The sequence below is a fragment of the Scyliorhinus torazame genome, chromosome 8, assembly GCF_047496885.1.
Source record: "Scyliorhinus torazame isolate Kashiwa2021f chromosome 8, sScyTor2.1, whole genome shotgun sequence".
NCBI lineage: Eukaryota > Metazoa > Chordata > Chondrichthyes > Carcharhiniformes > Scyliorhinidae > Scyliorhinus > Scyliorhinus torazame.
In genome coordinates, this window is record NC_092714.1 from 262,960,187 (window position 1) to 262,976,471 (window position 16,285).

At 50.6% G+C, this 16,285-nt stretch overlaps 1 protein-coding gene across 2 annotated transcripts in view; it reads right to left on the minus strand.

Moving 5' to 3' along the window:
- Positions 1 to 16,285, minus strand: part of rbck1 (RanBP-type and C3HC4-type zinc finger containing 1) — a 60,145-nt gene that overhangs the window by 14,916 nt on the left and 28,944 nt on the right. For both annotated transcript variants that reach the window (XM_072515237.1, XM_072515238.1), the window contains exons 5-8: positions 13,040 to 13,256; positions 9,707 to 9,816; positions 3,522 to 3,695; positions 1,925 to 2,085 (exon numbers count right to left, since the gene is read on the minus strand). In XM_072515237.1, coding sequence (XP_072371338.1) covers positions 1,925 to 2,085; positions 3,522 to 3,695; positions 9,707 to 9,816; positions 13,040 to 13,256 — 662 coding nt within the window. The remainder of the gene's footprint in view (positions 1 to 1,924; positions 2,086 to 3,521; positions 3,696 to 9,706; positions 9,817 to 13,039; positions 13,257 to 16,285) is intronic.

Sequence of the window (16,285 nt, forward strand, 5' to 3'; positions counted from 1 at the left end):
CATAATTGCTCTGGAGAGCGTGCAGAGGAGATTTACAAGAATGTTGCCAAGGCTTGAAAATTGCAGCTATGAGGAGAGATTGGATGGGCTAGGGTTGTTTTCTTCCGTGCAGAGGGGGATGAGGGGTGACCTAGTTGAGGTGTACAAAATTACGAGGTGCCTAAATAGAGTGGACAGGAAAGACCTGGGGTGGGATTCTCCGACCCCCTGCTGGGTCGGAAATTCACTGGGGGGCGGCGTGTATCCCGCCCCCGCCGGCTGCCAAATTCTCCGGCGCCGGGGATTTGGCAGGGGCGGGAATCGCTCCGCGCCGGTCGGCGGCCGCTGGCAACGGCCGCCCCCCCCCCGGCGATTCTCCGGCCAGCAATGGGCCGAGTGGCCGCCCACTTTCGGCCGCTCCCGCCGGCGTAAAATAGACCTGGTATTTACTGGCGGGACCTGGCTGCGTGAGCGGCCTCCGGGGTCCTCGGGGGGACGCGGGGGGATCTGGCCCCGGGATTCCGCACCTTCGGGGTGGCCCGACGCCGGAGTGGTTCACGCCACTCCTCGGCGCCGGGTAGGGGAGAATCCCGCCATGTTTTCCCCTCGCTAAGGGGTCAATTACCAGGGGGCATAGATTTAAGGTGATTGGTAGAAGGGTTAGAGGGGAAATTAGGAAAAATGTTTCTTCCAGAGGGTGGTGGATACCTGGATTGGTGATTGAATTGGGATTAGAATGGGCGGCTAATATTCTCAGCCAGTGCAGGTACGATGGGCTGAATGGCCTCTTTCTGTGCTGATACAGTTCCATGAAGGACTTCAGTTGTGAGCAGGTATCAAAAAAGTTGTGGTTGTTCTTCTTGGAATAAAGAAGGTTAAGAAGTGATCTAACAGGGGTTTTCAAGATGGCGAGAGGTGTTGGTTAGAGTGGATAAAGAAAAACCTTTCCCTCTGGAAAGTGAGTCAATAACTAGAAGTCCCAAAATCCATAATCATCAAGAAGGCAGAGAAGGAGAAATGTTTTCATTCAGTGCGCTGCCAACATCTGGAATAACCCACCTGAAAAGGTGAAGGAAACTGATTCCATAAAGAATTTGAAAAGGAGTTGGATTAGTATTTGAAGGAAAATACACAGGGTTATGGACACAAAATGGGCACAAGAGACAGGACTGCTCTTCTAAAGAACCAGCAGAGTCCTGTTGGACCAAATGGCCTCCATCTGGAGATAAATTTCTCTGATTCTCTGACATGACTGCTTCCTAGTTTAGGAGCAAGTGTAATTGAATGAATGAAATGAAAGGGCAGCACGGTAGCATTGTGGACAGCACAATTGCTTCACAGCTCCAGGGTCCCAGGTTCGATTCCGGCTTGGGTCACTGTCTGTGCGGAGTCTGCACGTTCTCCCCGTGTGTGCGTGGGTTTCCTCCGGGTGCTCCGGTTTCCTCCCACAGTCCAAAGATGTGCAGGTTAGGTGGATTGGCCATGATAAATTGCCCTTCGTGTCCAAAATTGCCCTTAGTGTTGGGTGGGGTTACTGGGTTATGGGGATAGGGTGGAGGTGTTGACCTTGGGTAGGGTGCTCTTTCCAAGAGCCGGTGCAGACTCGATGGGCCGAATGGCCTCCTTCTGCACTGTAAATTCTATGAAAAAATGAATGAAATGAAAAATGAAAATCGCTTATTGTCACAAGTAGGCTTCAAATGAAGTTACTGTGAAAAGCCCCTAGTCGCCACATTCCAGGCCTGCTCGGGGAGGCTGGAACAGGAACTGAACCCGCACTGCTGGCCTGCCTTGGTCTGCTTTAAAATCCAGCTCTTTAGCCCTGTGCTAAACCAGCCCCAGATAATTGAGGAAGTTTCCCATCATTCCATATTAAAGCACTGATCAATTGCAGCGAGCTCCAGGATTTCCCTCTCCTACGAATGCACAAGAACATTTCTCTTACTTGCAAAAGGGGTGTAGGCACTCTCGAAGAGTCACGCCTTCACCAGTGTCGAAGGTGTTTAAGCAGATTGGACATTCAAAGTCCTGCCCGGTCGATATCAGGTTTTGTTCATCCGTTTCCAACAGAAGTTTGTAGTTCTGTTGCCGTTTCAGTACCTTGGACTGTTTGTAAAACAAAGATAATCATGTTACCTTCCATCCACAGCACAGAAACAGGCCATTCGTCCCAACCAATTCTATCCTGATGCTTATGTTCTGCCCGAGCCCCCTCCCATCTTTCCTCATCCAAGTCTATCATCGTTATCCTCTCTTCCCTCCTCCCTCATGTGCTTGTCTATCCCCTTAGATGCATCTGTAGGATTCACTTCAGCCACTCCCTGTGGTAGTGAGCTCCACATTCTCACCACTCTCTGGCTGAAGAGGTTTCTTCTGAATTCCCTATTGGACGTCTTGGTGACTATCTTATATCGATGGTCTCTAGTTATGTTCTTCCCCACATCTGAAAACGTTCCCTTTCTGTCCTCTCGATCAAATCCTTTCACAATTTGAAAGACCTCTATTAGGCTTACCGGGTAGCTACCTCTCTAGCCACCGAACCAACTGTACAGGTGCCACCAGCAGGCGGTTTCTTACTAGCACTGTGAAAGAAACACCGAGTTAAGGTTAAAGGGCAGCATGGTGGCACAGTGGTTAGCACTGCTGCCTCACAGCACCAGGGACCTGGGTTCAATTGAAGATCAATCCCCAGACACTGCTGTGTGCGACCTGGAATAAAATTGTCCGGGACATTGAAAACATATCACTTTTTAAATCATTTTCTTTGAACATTTCTCTTTAGCAAACAAACACTGTGAAAATGGGTTTAAAAAAAGGTTGTTTGGCTGACATTATTCAATATGGCAGCTTGACTGGAGGTTTCCAGTAGTCAACAAAGATGTTTAGTGGTGTTGGGGGGGGGGGGGGGGGGGTGGGGGGGGTGGGGGGGGGGGGGGGGCAGTACGTCACAAGGATCAATGCGTTGGCTGGTGAATGGCTGGAGTGCGGGGGACAAATCATGATGAAACCTCCAGGAATACATTTAATCACGGTTGGCAACTCTACTTGGACCTCCCGCTATGACACTACCTGACACAGCAGGGTGGTGGTTGGGGTGGGGGAGTGGGGGTTTACAGGCAGTGCGGTGCCAGAAAAACTGCCGCCCTCTCTGAAAATCGACAGCAATTGTGGCTTTAACTCCCTCAATTGTTTCTATGCTTCCTGTGGGTGGGCAGCCGATTGCGCCTCGGGGCCCACCACTGGGTGTTCACCTGGAGCGGGAACGTGTCACAGCGAACCTGCTGCTTTCTAAATTTCCTGCCCCCCCCTCTTTCACCCCCTGCAGCACGGGGTTGGGAAAGCTCCTTGTGTGTAAGTAGAGAGGTACACACAGGCCTATAGGAATTTTATGAGAGGCTATCGTTATCCATGATAATGATAACGGATCATCATTAAATGGGGGAATAGTAAAAGCTCACCGTGGACTGCGAGAACAAGACACCCAGAAATCAGACAGCAACGTGAAATGCCAAATAGGTACTGAAAAATGGCGAAAGGGTCACCTGTTCGTATTGCTGATAATTTTCTTCTTCATTCTTCATCCTCTGCAGTTCCTCTTCATCGGGCTGATACAGGTCCGGTATCTGGTAGTTGTCTGGTCTAGCTGTGCTGCACATCTCACATCCTGGACGAGTTGGCTTATTAATGTAGGTGCAACCCAAACACTCCCAGCCAATCTAATAGGGAGAAAAAGAGGAAGCTATTTGTTTCTCCTGGGCAGCACAGTGGTTAGCATTGCTGCCTCACGGCGCTGAGGTCCCAGGTTCGATCCCGGCTCTGGGTCACTGTCCGTGTGGAGTTTGTACATTCGCCCCGTGTTTGTGTGGGTTTCGCCCCCACAACCCAAAGATGTGCAGGCTAGGTGGATTGGCCACACTAAATTGCCCCTTAATTGGAAAAAATGAATTGGGCACTCTAAATTAATTTAAAAAAAGAAAGGATTTTAGGAACATAGTGAGGTTGTGTATAGCATTTTGGAAAGGGAGGCAGTAACTCACCTCCTGACTCGCCAAAGCATATCCACCAACCACAAGGCACAAAGCAAGTCAGGAGTGTGATGAAGTTGCCTGTGGATGAGTGCAGCTCCAACAACACTCAAGAAGCTCAACACCGACTTCCGGTTGCCCCAAAGGAGTGGAGGGGGCTGATGCCGGGGTGTATGTGAGCACGATGCTCCATTCACTGATGGGTGCGGAGGCCTCTCCGAGCCCCCTGGAGCTAGAAGGGGCTCACCGGGTCCTGGCGAGGAGACCCAAGGCTGGCGAGCCGCCAAGGGCGATAGTGGCGAGGTTCCATCGTTACGCGGACAGAGAGAGTGTCCTGAGATGGGCCAAGAAGGAGCGGAGCAGTAGATGGGAGAATGCGGTGATCCGAGTCCACCAGGACTGGAGCGCGGAGGTGGCAAAGAGGAGAGCTGGCTTCAACCGGGCCAAGGCGGTGCTGCATAAAAAAAGGTGAGATTCGGAATGCTGCAGCCAGCGCGACTGTGGGTCACTTATCAGGACCGACACCACTATTTCGAAACGCCAGAAGAGGCTTGGACCTTTATCCAAACGGAAAAATTGGACTCAAACTGAGGGACTGTGGTTGTGGGGGAGATGTTGACTGTATACAGGGTTGTAAATATGGGTAAAGAATGTTTCACGGGTGGGACGATGGATGGGGATGGGGGAAGAGTTTTTGATGGGGGGACAGTGAGGAATGTGGGCGTCGGTGCTGGAGGGAGGTGAGACTCGGAGATGGGGGAATTGGGATAAGGCCACAACAGGAGCTGCGCCACAGGGGGCGGGGCTGGCTCAGGAAAGCGCGGGCTTTTTCCCGCGTTAGGGAGGGGGGGGGATGGAGGAGCGCAAGGTGGAGGAGGGATTTCCACACGGTGGGGAGTCAACGGGAAGGCGGGAGACGCCGGGGTCAGCAGGAGTCAGCTGACTTACGGAAGTATTATGGGGGGAGCAAAATAGCTAGATTTGGATCTAGCCGGGGGGGGGGGGGGTGGGGGGGACAATATGGTTGCTGCTGCATTGGCCGAGGGGGAACTGAAAGTGGAAGAGGTGGTCGGGGCGGGGGTTCCCCGTCTGGGGGACTGGAGGGTGCGGGAGACGCGGGCACGGGACTGGCCTAAAATAGGAGATGGCTGGTCGGTGGGGGGGGGGGGGGGGGGGGGGGGGGTAGCCCCCCAATCCGGCTGATCACGTGGAATGTGAGAGGCCTAAATGGGCCGGTTAAGAGGGCTCGAGTGTTCGCGCACTTAAAGGGACTGAAGGCAGACGTGGTCATGCTTCAGGAGACACATCTGAAGGTGGCAGATCAGGTCAGGTTAAGGAAGGGATGGGGAGGACAGGTGTTCCATTCGGGGCTGGATGCGAAGAATCGAGGGGTGGCAATACTGGTGGGGAAGCGGATGTCGTTTGAGGCCAAGAACATGGTAGCGGACAATGGAGGCCGATATGTGATGGTGAGTGCTAGGTAGCAGGGGATGGGGGTGGTATTGGTAAATGTATACGCCCCGAATTGGGACGATGCTGGATTCATGAAACGTATGTTGGGGCGTATTCCGGACTTGGAGGTAGGAAGTTTGATAATGGGTGGGGATTTCAACACGGTGTTGGACCCCGCACTGGATCGCTCCAGATCCAGGGCCGAAAAGAGGCCGGCTGCGGCCAAGGTGCTCAGGGGGTTTATGGACCAGATGGGGGGAGTAGATCCATGGAGATTTGCCAGGCCTTTGGCCAGAGAATTTTCTTTTTTCTCCCATGTACACAAGGCCTACTCCCGGATAGATTTTTTTGTTCTGGGCAGGGCATTGATCCCGAAAGTGGAGGGAACGGAGTATTCGGCCATAGCCATTTCAGACCACGCCCCGCACTGGGTGGAACTAAAGCTGGGGGAGGTGAGGGACCAACGCCCGCTGTGGCGGTTGGATGTGGGACTGTTGGCAGATGAGGAAGTGTGCGGGGGTGTATCGAAAGGTATCTGGAGGCCAACGACAACGGGGAGGTGCAGGTGGGAGTATGGGAGGCGCTGAAGGCGGTGGTCAGGGGAGAGTTAATCTCCATCAGGGCTCATAGGGAGAAGAGAGAGGGCAGAGAAAAGGAGAGGTTAGTGGGGGAGATTTTAAGAGTGGACAGGAGATATGCAGAGGCCCCTGATGAGGGACTACTCAGGGAGAGACAAAGTCTCCAGACGGAGTTCGACCTGTTGACCACAGGGAAGGCAGAGGCACAGTGGAGGAAGGCACAGGGGGCGATGTATGAGTCTGGGGAGAAGGCGAGTCGGATGCTGGCACATCGGCTCCGTAAGAGGATGGCAGCGAGGGAAATAGGTGGAGTCAAGGATGGAAGGGGAACTACGGTGCGGAGTGCGGTGAAAGTGAATGAGGCATTCAAGGCCTTCTACGAGGAACTGTATAGGTCCCAGCCCCCAGGGGGAAAAGAGGGGATGCGACGATTCTTGGACCAACTGAGGTTCCCGAGGGTGGAGGAGCAGGAGGTGGCTGGTTTGGGGGCGCCAATTGGGGTGAAGGAGATGGTTAAAGGACTGGGGAGCATGCAGGCAGGGAAGGCCCCGGGACCGGATGGATTCCCGGTGGAGTTCTATAGGAAGTATGTAGACCTGTTAGACCCGTTGCTGGTAAGGACTTTCAATGAGGCAAGGGAGGGGGGGACCCTGCCCCCGACAATGTCGGAGGCGATAATCTCTTTGATGCTGAAGCGGGATAAGGACCCACTGCAATGCGGGTCATATAGGCCAATCTCGCTCCTCAACGTAGATGCTAAGTTGCTGGCAAAAGTGTTGGCTACGAGGATTGAGGACTGTGTCCCGGGGGTGATTCACGAGGACCAGACGGGATTTGTAAAGGGCAGGCAGCTAAATACCAATGTGCGGAGGCTCCTGAATGTGATTATGATGCCATCGGTGGAGCGAGAGGCGGAGATAGTGGCAGCTATGGACGCGGAGAAGGCCTTTGACCGAGTAGAGTGGGAGTATCTCTGGGAAGTGTTGCGGAGGTTTGGGTTCGGGGGAGGGTTTATTAGCTGGGTTAAGCCCCTATATAGAGCCCCGGTGGCGAATGTGCTTACGAATCGGCGGAGGTCGGAGTACGTCCGGCTGTATCAAGGGACGAGGCAGGGGTGCCCCCTGTCCCCCCTGTTGTTTGCATTGGCAATTGAACCCTTGGCCATGGCGTTAAGGGAGTGCAGGAAATGGAGGGGGGTGTTTCGAGGGGGAGAGGAGCATTGAGTGTCACTATATGCAGACCACCTGTTGCTGTATGTGGCAGATCCAGTGGAGGGGATGGTGGAGGTCATGCAGATCCTAAGGGAGTTTGGGGACTTCTCGGGCTACAAGCTTAATGTAGGGAAGAGTGAGTTCTTTGTGGTGCATCCGGGGGATCAGGGAAGAGGGATAGACGACCTACCGTTGAGGAGGGCGGAATGGAGCTTTCGATACTTGGTGATCCAGGTAGCTAGGAGCTGGGGGGGCACTGCACAAACTTAATTTGACGCGGCTGGTGGAGCAAATGGAGGAGGACTTTAAACGGTGGGACATGTTGCCACTCTTGCTAGCGCGCAGGGTACAGTCGATCAAAATGGTGGTCCTCCCGAGGTTTCTTTTTGTATTCCAATGCCTTCCAATTGTGATCACCAAGGCCTTTTTTAAGAGGGTAAGCAGGAGCATTATGGGTTTTGTGTGGGCGAGTAAAACCCCGAGGGTAAGGAGGGGGTTCCTGGAGCGTAGTAGAGATAGAGGAGGGCTGGTGTTGCCGAATTTGGGTGGCTACTACTGGGCAGCCAACGTGGCGATGATCCGTAAGTGGGTGATGGAGGGAGAGGGGGCGGCATGGAAGAGGATGGAGATGGCGTCCTGCAAAGGAACGAGCCTGGGGGCGCTGGTGACGGCACCGCTGGCGCTCTCGCCGACAAGGTACACCACGAGACTGGTCGTGGCGGCAACGCTAAAGATCTGGGGGCAGTGGAGACGACATAGGGGTGCGATGGGAGCCTCGATGTGGTCCCCGATTAGAGACAACCATCGGTTTGTCCCAGGAAGGATGGACGGGGTGTTTCAGAGCTGGCATCGGGCAGGGATTAGAAGAATGGGGGACCTGTTCATCGATGGGACGTTTGCGAGCTTCTCGGAGGAGGAGGAGGAGAAGTTTGGACTACCCCCGGGAAACGCTTTCAGGTACATGCAAATGAGGGCGTTTGTGAGGCGGCAGGTGAGGGAATTCCTGCTGCTCCCGGCACAGGGGATTCAAGATAGGGTGATTTCGGGCGTATGGGTCGGAGAGGGGAAGGTGTCGGCGATATACCAGGCGATGAAAGAAGAGGGGGGGGCTTTGGTAGAGGAGCTGAAGTGTAAATGGGAAGAGGAGCTGGGGGAGGAGTTTGAGGAGGGTTTGTGGGCTGATGCCCTAAGTAGGGTTAATTCCTCTTCCTCGTGTGCCAGGCTTAGCCTGATACAATTTAAGGTTGTTCACAGAGCGCATATGACGGGGGCGAGGCTGAGTAGGTTCTTTGAGGTGGAGGACAGATGCGGGAGGTGCTCAGGAAGCCCGGCGAACCATGCCCATATGTTTTGGTCGTGCCCGGCACTGGAGGGGTTCTGGAGGGGAGTGGCGGGAGCAATATCTCAGGTGGTGAAAGTCCAGGTCAAGCCAAGTTGGGGGCCAGCATTATTTGGAGTAGCGGACGAGCCGGGAGTGCAGGAGGCGAAAGAGGCCGGTATCCTGGCCTTTGCGTCCCTGGTAGCCCGGCGAAGAATCTTGTTAGTGTGGAAAGATGCGAAGCCCCCCAGCGTGGAGGGCTGGATAAATGACATGGCAGGGTTTATCAAGTTGGAGAGGATAAAGTTTGCCCTGAGAGGGTCTGTGCAGGGGTTCTCCAGGCGGTGGCAACCGTTCCTCGACTATCTCGCGGAGCGTTAGATGAAGTTCGGTCGACAGCAGCAACCCGGGGGGGGGGGGGGGGGGGGGGTGTTTGTATGGTTGAAATTTTTGTTTAAAAATTCTTAATAAACTTATTTTTTTTAAAAAGAAGCTCAACACCATCCTGGACAAAGCAGCCTGGCTCGATTGGCACCCCAATCCCACCTTAAACATTCACTCCCTCCACCATTGGCGCACAGTGGCAGCCGTGTGCACCATCTACATGATGCACTGCAGCAACTCACCAAGGCTCCTTCGACAGCACCTTCCACACCTGCAACCTCTGCCACCCAGAAGGACGGGGGTAACAGATCCCTGAAAACACCATCGCCCCCAACTTCCCCCCCCGCAAGCCACTCTCCATCCTGACTTGGAAATATATCGGTCGTTTCTTCACCATCGCTGGGGCAAAATCCTAGAACTCCTTCCTAACAGCACAGTGGGTGTACCTACACGGTTCAAGGAGGAGGCTCACACGACCTTTTAAAGGGCAATTAGCGATTTTCAATAAAAGTGCTGGCCTGGCAAGCGATGCACATACCTCTTGAAAGAATAACTAAAAAGGTTTAAGATCAATTGTGAGAAGATTGGTTCTCGATTGACTGACTGAAATAAGAGATTCAATAACCGTCAAGAATGAAGCTGACATGGTGTAAGGTGGTCCTTTGATGCAAAGGTAAGTTTACTAACCTGTAGACCACGACTTGCACTCCTTTTTTAAACAGTCCACACCCTGAAGTTGGTGATGAGAACTGGACCTACCTTTGGTGGTGCTTCTGGTAAAGCGGCTGCTTTGGGCATTTGGACCTGGGTTCCACGAGGTTCCAGTTTAAGAAGGACATCTACATTATTCGGTTTTGGAGTGAGCGTTGCTGGAAGAAAGGGATGAATTTAATTTTGAGAAATCATCCTTCTAATCAGCAGAAAATGAAATCCCGTGCCTAACATATCTTGAAATCTCTCCTTTTAAAAAACTATTGAGACTCTTCTGATAAATATAATCAGCTGTGTGAGAATTGTGTAAGCCACACAGCCCCATAATTACTGAAGATTGACGCACTCTCTCTCTCTGGAATATTTATCTGTTTTCAGAATCATTGGCTCAAATCTTGCTGGAACAATAATGGCGACTTTGCGATATGTGCCGTCATTAACCTGTGAACTGGCCAGCAGACCTATTACTCAAAGATCCATTGAGTAAAGTTATTTCTCCTCATCTCAGTCCTAACGGAAGGACCCTTTATCCTGAGACTGGGCCCCACTCCCAGCGTGTTTTAAATTCTCCGACCAGCGGAAACAATCTCGCAGCATCCACCCTCTCAAGTGCTGTTACAGCGAGATCACCTCTCCTCCTTGTGAACTCCAGGAAACTTACTCAGCCTCTGATCATGGGGCAACCCCCCTCACCTCTGGGACCAATCAGGGGACCTTCGCTGTGTCACCTCCAACGCAAGGACATCCTTCCTAAAATATGGAGACCAAAATTGCACAACATGATCCGGGTCAATGTGATGGACTCAGAATGCAAAGTCGGGGGGGGGCAGGGTCGCACAATGGGCCACAAATCCATAATGGTCGCTGGGTCATCGAGGGGTCATTCCTCCAAGCTGTGCCTTTTTAAGAACTAATATAAATTTCCCCTTGCTTGTCTCACCCTCACAAAACAAACAATGTGCAGGGTAGGCAGATTGGCCACGCTAAATTGCTGCTAAATTGCCGCTTAATTGAAAAAAAAGAATTGGGGACTCTAAGTTTTTTTTAAAAGATGAAGGTGGGGGCTAGTACAGAGTTTATATATCAGCATGGACTTGTTGGGCTGAGTGACTAGTTCCTGTGCTGTAGATACTCTTTAATTTAAGGGAATTTGCAAATAAGCCTTTAAGAATGATCCAAGTCTATAGACATGTCGGTACTGACCAGCTATTACCCAGTGAGGCCTGTCGAAGGAGGCGGAGATTGACTCTAAGGGAAAGCAAGCATAACTGCTTCTTTACACTCTGCAAGATCCAATAAACGACTATGAGACACGCTGTAATTTATTTGTGATGTAGGCGAAGGGATTAAATTTGCTCAGAATACCACCACTATTTTTGTGGTTTTCTTTGAATAGTGCCAAAGGTGTTTAGGCGTCCATGGCTGAAATTTTGTTTCTATTCTTCCGCGGGATATGGCCGGCACTTTTACTGCCCAACCCTAATTGTCCTTGTGGATGTGGTGGACAGAACTTCTGTTTAATGTCTCATGTGCAAATCGGGACATTATCTTGAATCAGAAATTCATGGTTGAGTTAATAGAAATTTGGTTCCAATAATGCCGTCGATATGTATGCTTGGGTTTAGTTTATGATGCAAATGCATGTATGTATTTGTCTGTAAAGAAATAAATAATCCTCCTTTGCCCGCCAGTGTCCTTTGAACAGAGCACGACTTGGTGTATTCTGTTAAACCGAATCATGCAATAATTTTGATGAGTCGAGCACCTAATCCATCCTTCACAAGTCCCTGCACATGCACAAATGCACAGATTCAGTTTGCCAGCTGCTGATGTTAGTAGGTTTTGTGTGGCAATTCTTCATCTGCTATTTTTAAAATGTGCCGGGGTTGCACCTTTCGCCCTCGTCCCCCAATCTCAAGTTTCGAATGACTTCCACTGGATTCGCGGTGACGGGATCTTCTCTGGCCAGTTTCTCCAGCTCTTTTAAAAAAACAAATGTATGTGGGTTGTCAAAACCGGGTGCTCCGGTTTCCTCCCACGGTCCAAAGATGTGCAGGTTAGGTGGATTGGCCATGATGAATTGCCCCTTGGTGACCAGGGATGTGCAGGTTAGGTTGGGTTACAGGGATAGGGCATGTGAATGGGCCTAGGTGGGGGAGCTCTTTCAGAGGACCGGTGCAGACTCGATGGGCTGAATGGCCTCCTTCTGCACTGTAGGAATTCTATGATCTTATTTGAAGTAAGTGGAATGTCAGACAAATAAGTCAAGCCTTTGTCTTTCACTTTGGCCACAGTCATGTTTGGGCCTATGATTTGTGAAACGGTATAAATATCTGCTCGAACACTTCCGGGAGTGCAAGGGTGGGACAACATTTACCTGATTTTATATTAGAAATCTATCTTTATTTATTTGAGGGGAGAAATTTGATCTGTTGAGATGCCCGCAGAAAAATACTTTACACTGTACACGTGACAATAAACAAAAATCCAAATCCAAATTTGTTTGTGGCGCTTAGAGGTATCCATTCACCAAGGGGGGAGAGGTAGTGCGCTGAGCCCACAAACCTCCCCATCCTGGGGAATCAGGGTAGGACTGGGTAGCGCCCGCTTTCGTGGTTATTAGCGCTATGCCACTGTCTTCCCACTGAGTTTGGGATCTTTCGTAGCCTCCTCCTCCCTCTCTGAGCCCATCGCATCGGCCTGCATGCAGACCTGCCAGCATTGTGGAGTGGAAGTCCCAGTCGATATGGGAATGAGGCCTTAATAGACCCCTTCATTAACACTAATTAGCCCCAACATGCCAATTCTATCACTTAAAATGATTTGGGGTCAGGATCGGGCTGGGGAACTGGCCTCGAGGCTAGTGGCACCAAATTAGGCTGGTTTAGCACAGGACTAAATCGCTGGCTTTGAAAGCAGACCAAGACAGGCCAGCAGCACGGTTCAATTCCCGTACCAGCCTCCCCGAACAGGCGCCGGAATGTGGCGACTAGGGGCATTTCACAGTAACTTCATTTGAAGCCGACTTGTGACAATAAGTGATTTTCATTTCACACCCCGACTCTGATTCAGACTCTGCGTTGTTTTAAAAATACAGCGCATTAATTAACGACTGTTTCAGGAATCACGCTTCACAGCTCCAACTATTTGGCCCATAAAAACTGCTGACGTAGACAGCCCCTCAAAACTGCTCCCCCATTATGATCGACCATATCTTAACTCTATTTGCTCGCCTTTGTCCAGTAGCCCTTAATGACCCTGACCTAACAGAAGTTTAGCAATCTCGGTTTTTTTATTTTCAATTGGTTCCCAGCCTCAGCAGCTTGTTATGGGGAGAGAGTTCCAGATTTCCCAGGAGCATCTCCTGAAGCCAGTGCTCACCGCTGGCTATCTCTGCCGCTTGCTGCGGAAGCGACAACCAATCCTGTTCCTGTTGTTTCTGTGTGATGTTGGCCTGCTTGGCTGACAGGAGATACATAAAAGCTGTGTCCCCATCCTTCCTGATGCCATGGAAATGGAGAGTTTCGTTGTCCTTTGCCAGCCGATGAGCAATGATCCACTGTTGCAGTTTTGGGTGAAATCTGTAATCGTTGTGCACCTTTATGGATGTCAGAAAGAGGAAACAACGTTCAACTTAATTTTCCAATTTGGCCCACAAGAAATAACTTATCTTGATCTTAACACATTTCACTAACAAAGGGAGGCGCCCCAAAGAGCTTTCAGCCAAGGAAGCACTTTCAAAATGCAATTTGATACAATGTAGGAAATGAAGTACCTAATTTATGCACAGCGAGGTCCCACAAACAATGAGGTAATGCCCAGAAATTGCTTTATTGAGGTGATGTTGATAAATATTGACAATGGGATCGAGAACTCAACCGACTCTTCTTCAAACAGTGACATGTGGATCGTTTACGCCCACCAAGGTGGACGGGGCCTTGCTATTGTGTCTCATTTGGAAGGTGGCACCTTTGGCAGTGCAGCACTTCCCAACAGGACTGGACTGTCAGTTTAGACTGCAAGCTCAAAGCTCTGGAGTGGGACTTGAACCCACAACCCTCTGACTTAAAGGTAAGAGTGCTACCGCTGACTAAGGCTAACATCTTATTGGCAAGACGTGGCTTGGGGTTCCCATGGGTGGTGGGTAGGGAGGGGGGAGTGATAGGAGCAGTCTTGGATGTAAAATTAGCTGGCCCACAGGGGAAATGGTACTAACGATTACGGATTGTTGAGAGAACACTGGGGTATTAGATTGCACATCACCAACTGTGCATGAGTAACTTACTTCCTGACTCCCCTAAAGCCTGTCCACCATCTGCAAGGCACAAGTCAGGAGTGTGATGGAATACTGTCCACTTGCCTGGATGAGTGCAGCTCCAACAACTCTCAAGAGGCTCGACACCATCCAGGACATAACAGGCCATTTGAGCGGCAGCCCATTCACCACCTGAATTGGTTCCCTCCACCACTGGTGTACGGTGACAGCAGTGTGTACCACATACAAGACGCACTGCAGTTACTCACCAAACCTCGTTCAACAGCACCCTCTCAAGGGCAATTATGGACGGGTAACAAATGCTGGCCTTGCCAGCGACATTCATATTCCATGAAAGAATAAGAAAACAAAACTCAGTAAACTTAAGCTTTAAAATAAATAATATTCACGGCATTGTCGGATGCCGTTATCTCGGTCAAAATCTAAAAGACATTCAGTAATCCGAAAGGTTAACCTGCTCTGTGTCATTTCAGTGATGTGGGCCAGTGGCAAGACACTTGTTTTGGCTGTTTCTTATTGCAGTCAGTCACCCAGTATTTAAACAGAAACTTGGCTTGAAGTCATCAGCCCACAGCGATACGGAGGTTATAACCAAGAACAGACTGGAATGCAATGAATCCCATACTCATTCATTGTTTTTCTCGGCTACTCCCAGAGGTTTCACTGAGTCGCCGGAGCTGGTGGGGGGGGGGCCTCCACTAATTTCCGACCTTCACAGGATGATTCGTTGGAATTGTCCTCAAAGCACTCGCTAAAATCAGGGAGAACCCACGTGGATTAAAAAGGGGAACAGTCGCCAATCAAGTCCTGGTTTCTGCTTTTCATTTCTGAAGAGCAGAAAGAGTCATAGAATCTACAGTGCAGAAGGAGGCCATTCGGCCCATCGAGTCTGCACCGGCCCTTAGAAAGGGCACCCTACCTAAGCCCACTCCTCCACCCTATCCCCGTAACCCAGTAATTCTACCCTTTTTGGACACTAAGGGCAATTTAGCATGGCCAATCCACCTAACCTGCATATCTTTGGACTGTGGGAGGAAACCGGAGCACCCGGAGGAAACCCACGCACACACGGGGAGGATGTGCAGACTCCGCACAGACAGTGACCCAAGCTGGGAATTGAACCTGGGACCCTGGAGCTGTGAAGCAATTGTGCTAACCACTATGCTACCGTGCCGCCCATGAGTAATCTGCATTAAAAAAATAATTGCATGGACATAGCACCTTTTGCCATCATCTGGCGTTTCAAAGTCCTTTCCAGTCAATGAAATATTTTTGAAGTGTAATCATTGTTGTTATGTAACAAACACGGCAACTCATTTGCATGGGAAGGTGCCCACAACAGCAATGTAATAATCACCAGAAACCCTTTTCTTGTGATATCAATAAAATGATAAATATTGGCCAGGCCACCAAACAGGGTATCCTTTACATTCCTCTGCATAAGAGCATAAGGAATAGGAATGGGTGAAGCCATTCGGCCCCTCAAGCCTGCTCCGCCATTCAATAAGATCTGATCTGATCTGGCCTTAACCCCACTTTCTGGCTGCCCCCCATAACCCTTAATTATAAATCAAACCCTTAATTATAAATCAAAAATCTGCCTTGATTATTTTCAATGACCCAGCCACTGGGGGAGGGAATTCCAAACCCCGAACAATCTTCTGAGAGAAGACATTCCTCCACACCTCCGTCTTAAATTGAAGACTCCTTACTTTGAAATTTTGTCTCTTGGTTCTAGATTCCTCCAACAATGGAAACATTCCCCCAGCATCTAACCTGCCGAGCTGGCTCAGAATCCTACATGTTGTAGTAAGGGCCCTTCCTAATGATTTCCTAACTTCCTATTTTTCAGTGCCCATCTTTTCGGGGCGAACGGGTTGTCTTCTGAGGAAGGGTTGAGGAGGCTGGGCCTCTACCCATTGGAGTTTAGAGTCACAGAGTCATAGAATCGGACAGCATAGAAAAGACCCTGCAGCCCATTGCATCTGTGACGATCAAAAACAACCACCTAACCATTCTAATTTTTTTCCAATTAAGGGGCAATTTAGCGTGGCCAATTCACCTACTCTGCACATTCCTTTGGGTTGTGGGCATGAGACCCACGCAGATGTGGGGAGAATGTGCGAACTCCACATGGACAGTGACCCGGGGCCGGGATCGAACCCGGGTCCTCGGCGCTGTTAGACAGCAGTGCTAACCACTGCGCCACCGTGCTGCCCCCACCACCTGACCATTCGAATCCCATTTTCCAGCACTTGGCCCATAGCCGTGTCTGCCCTGGGATCGCGAGTGCACACCTAAATATTTCGGAAATGTTATGAGGGTCTCTGGCTCCACCACCCTTTCAGACA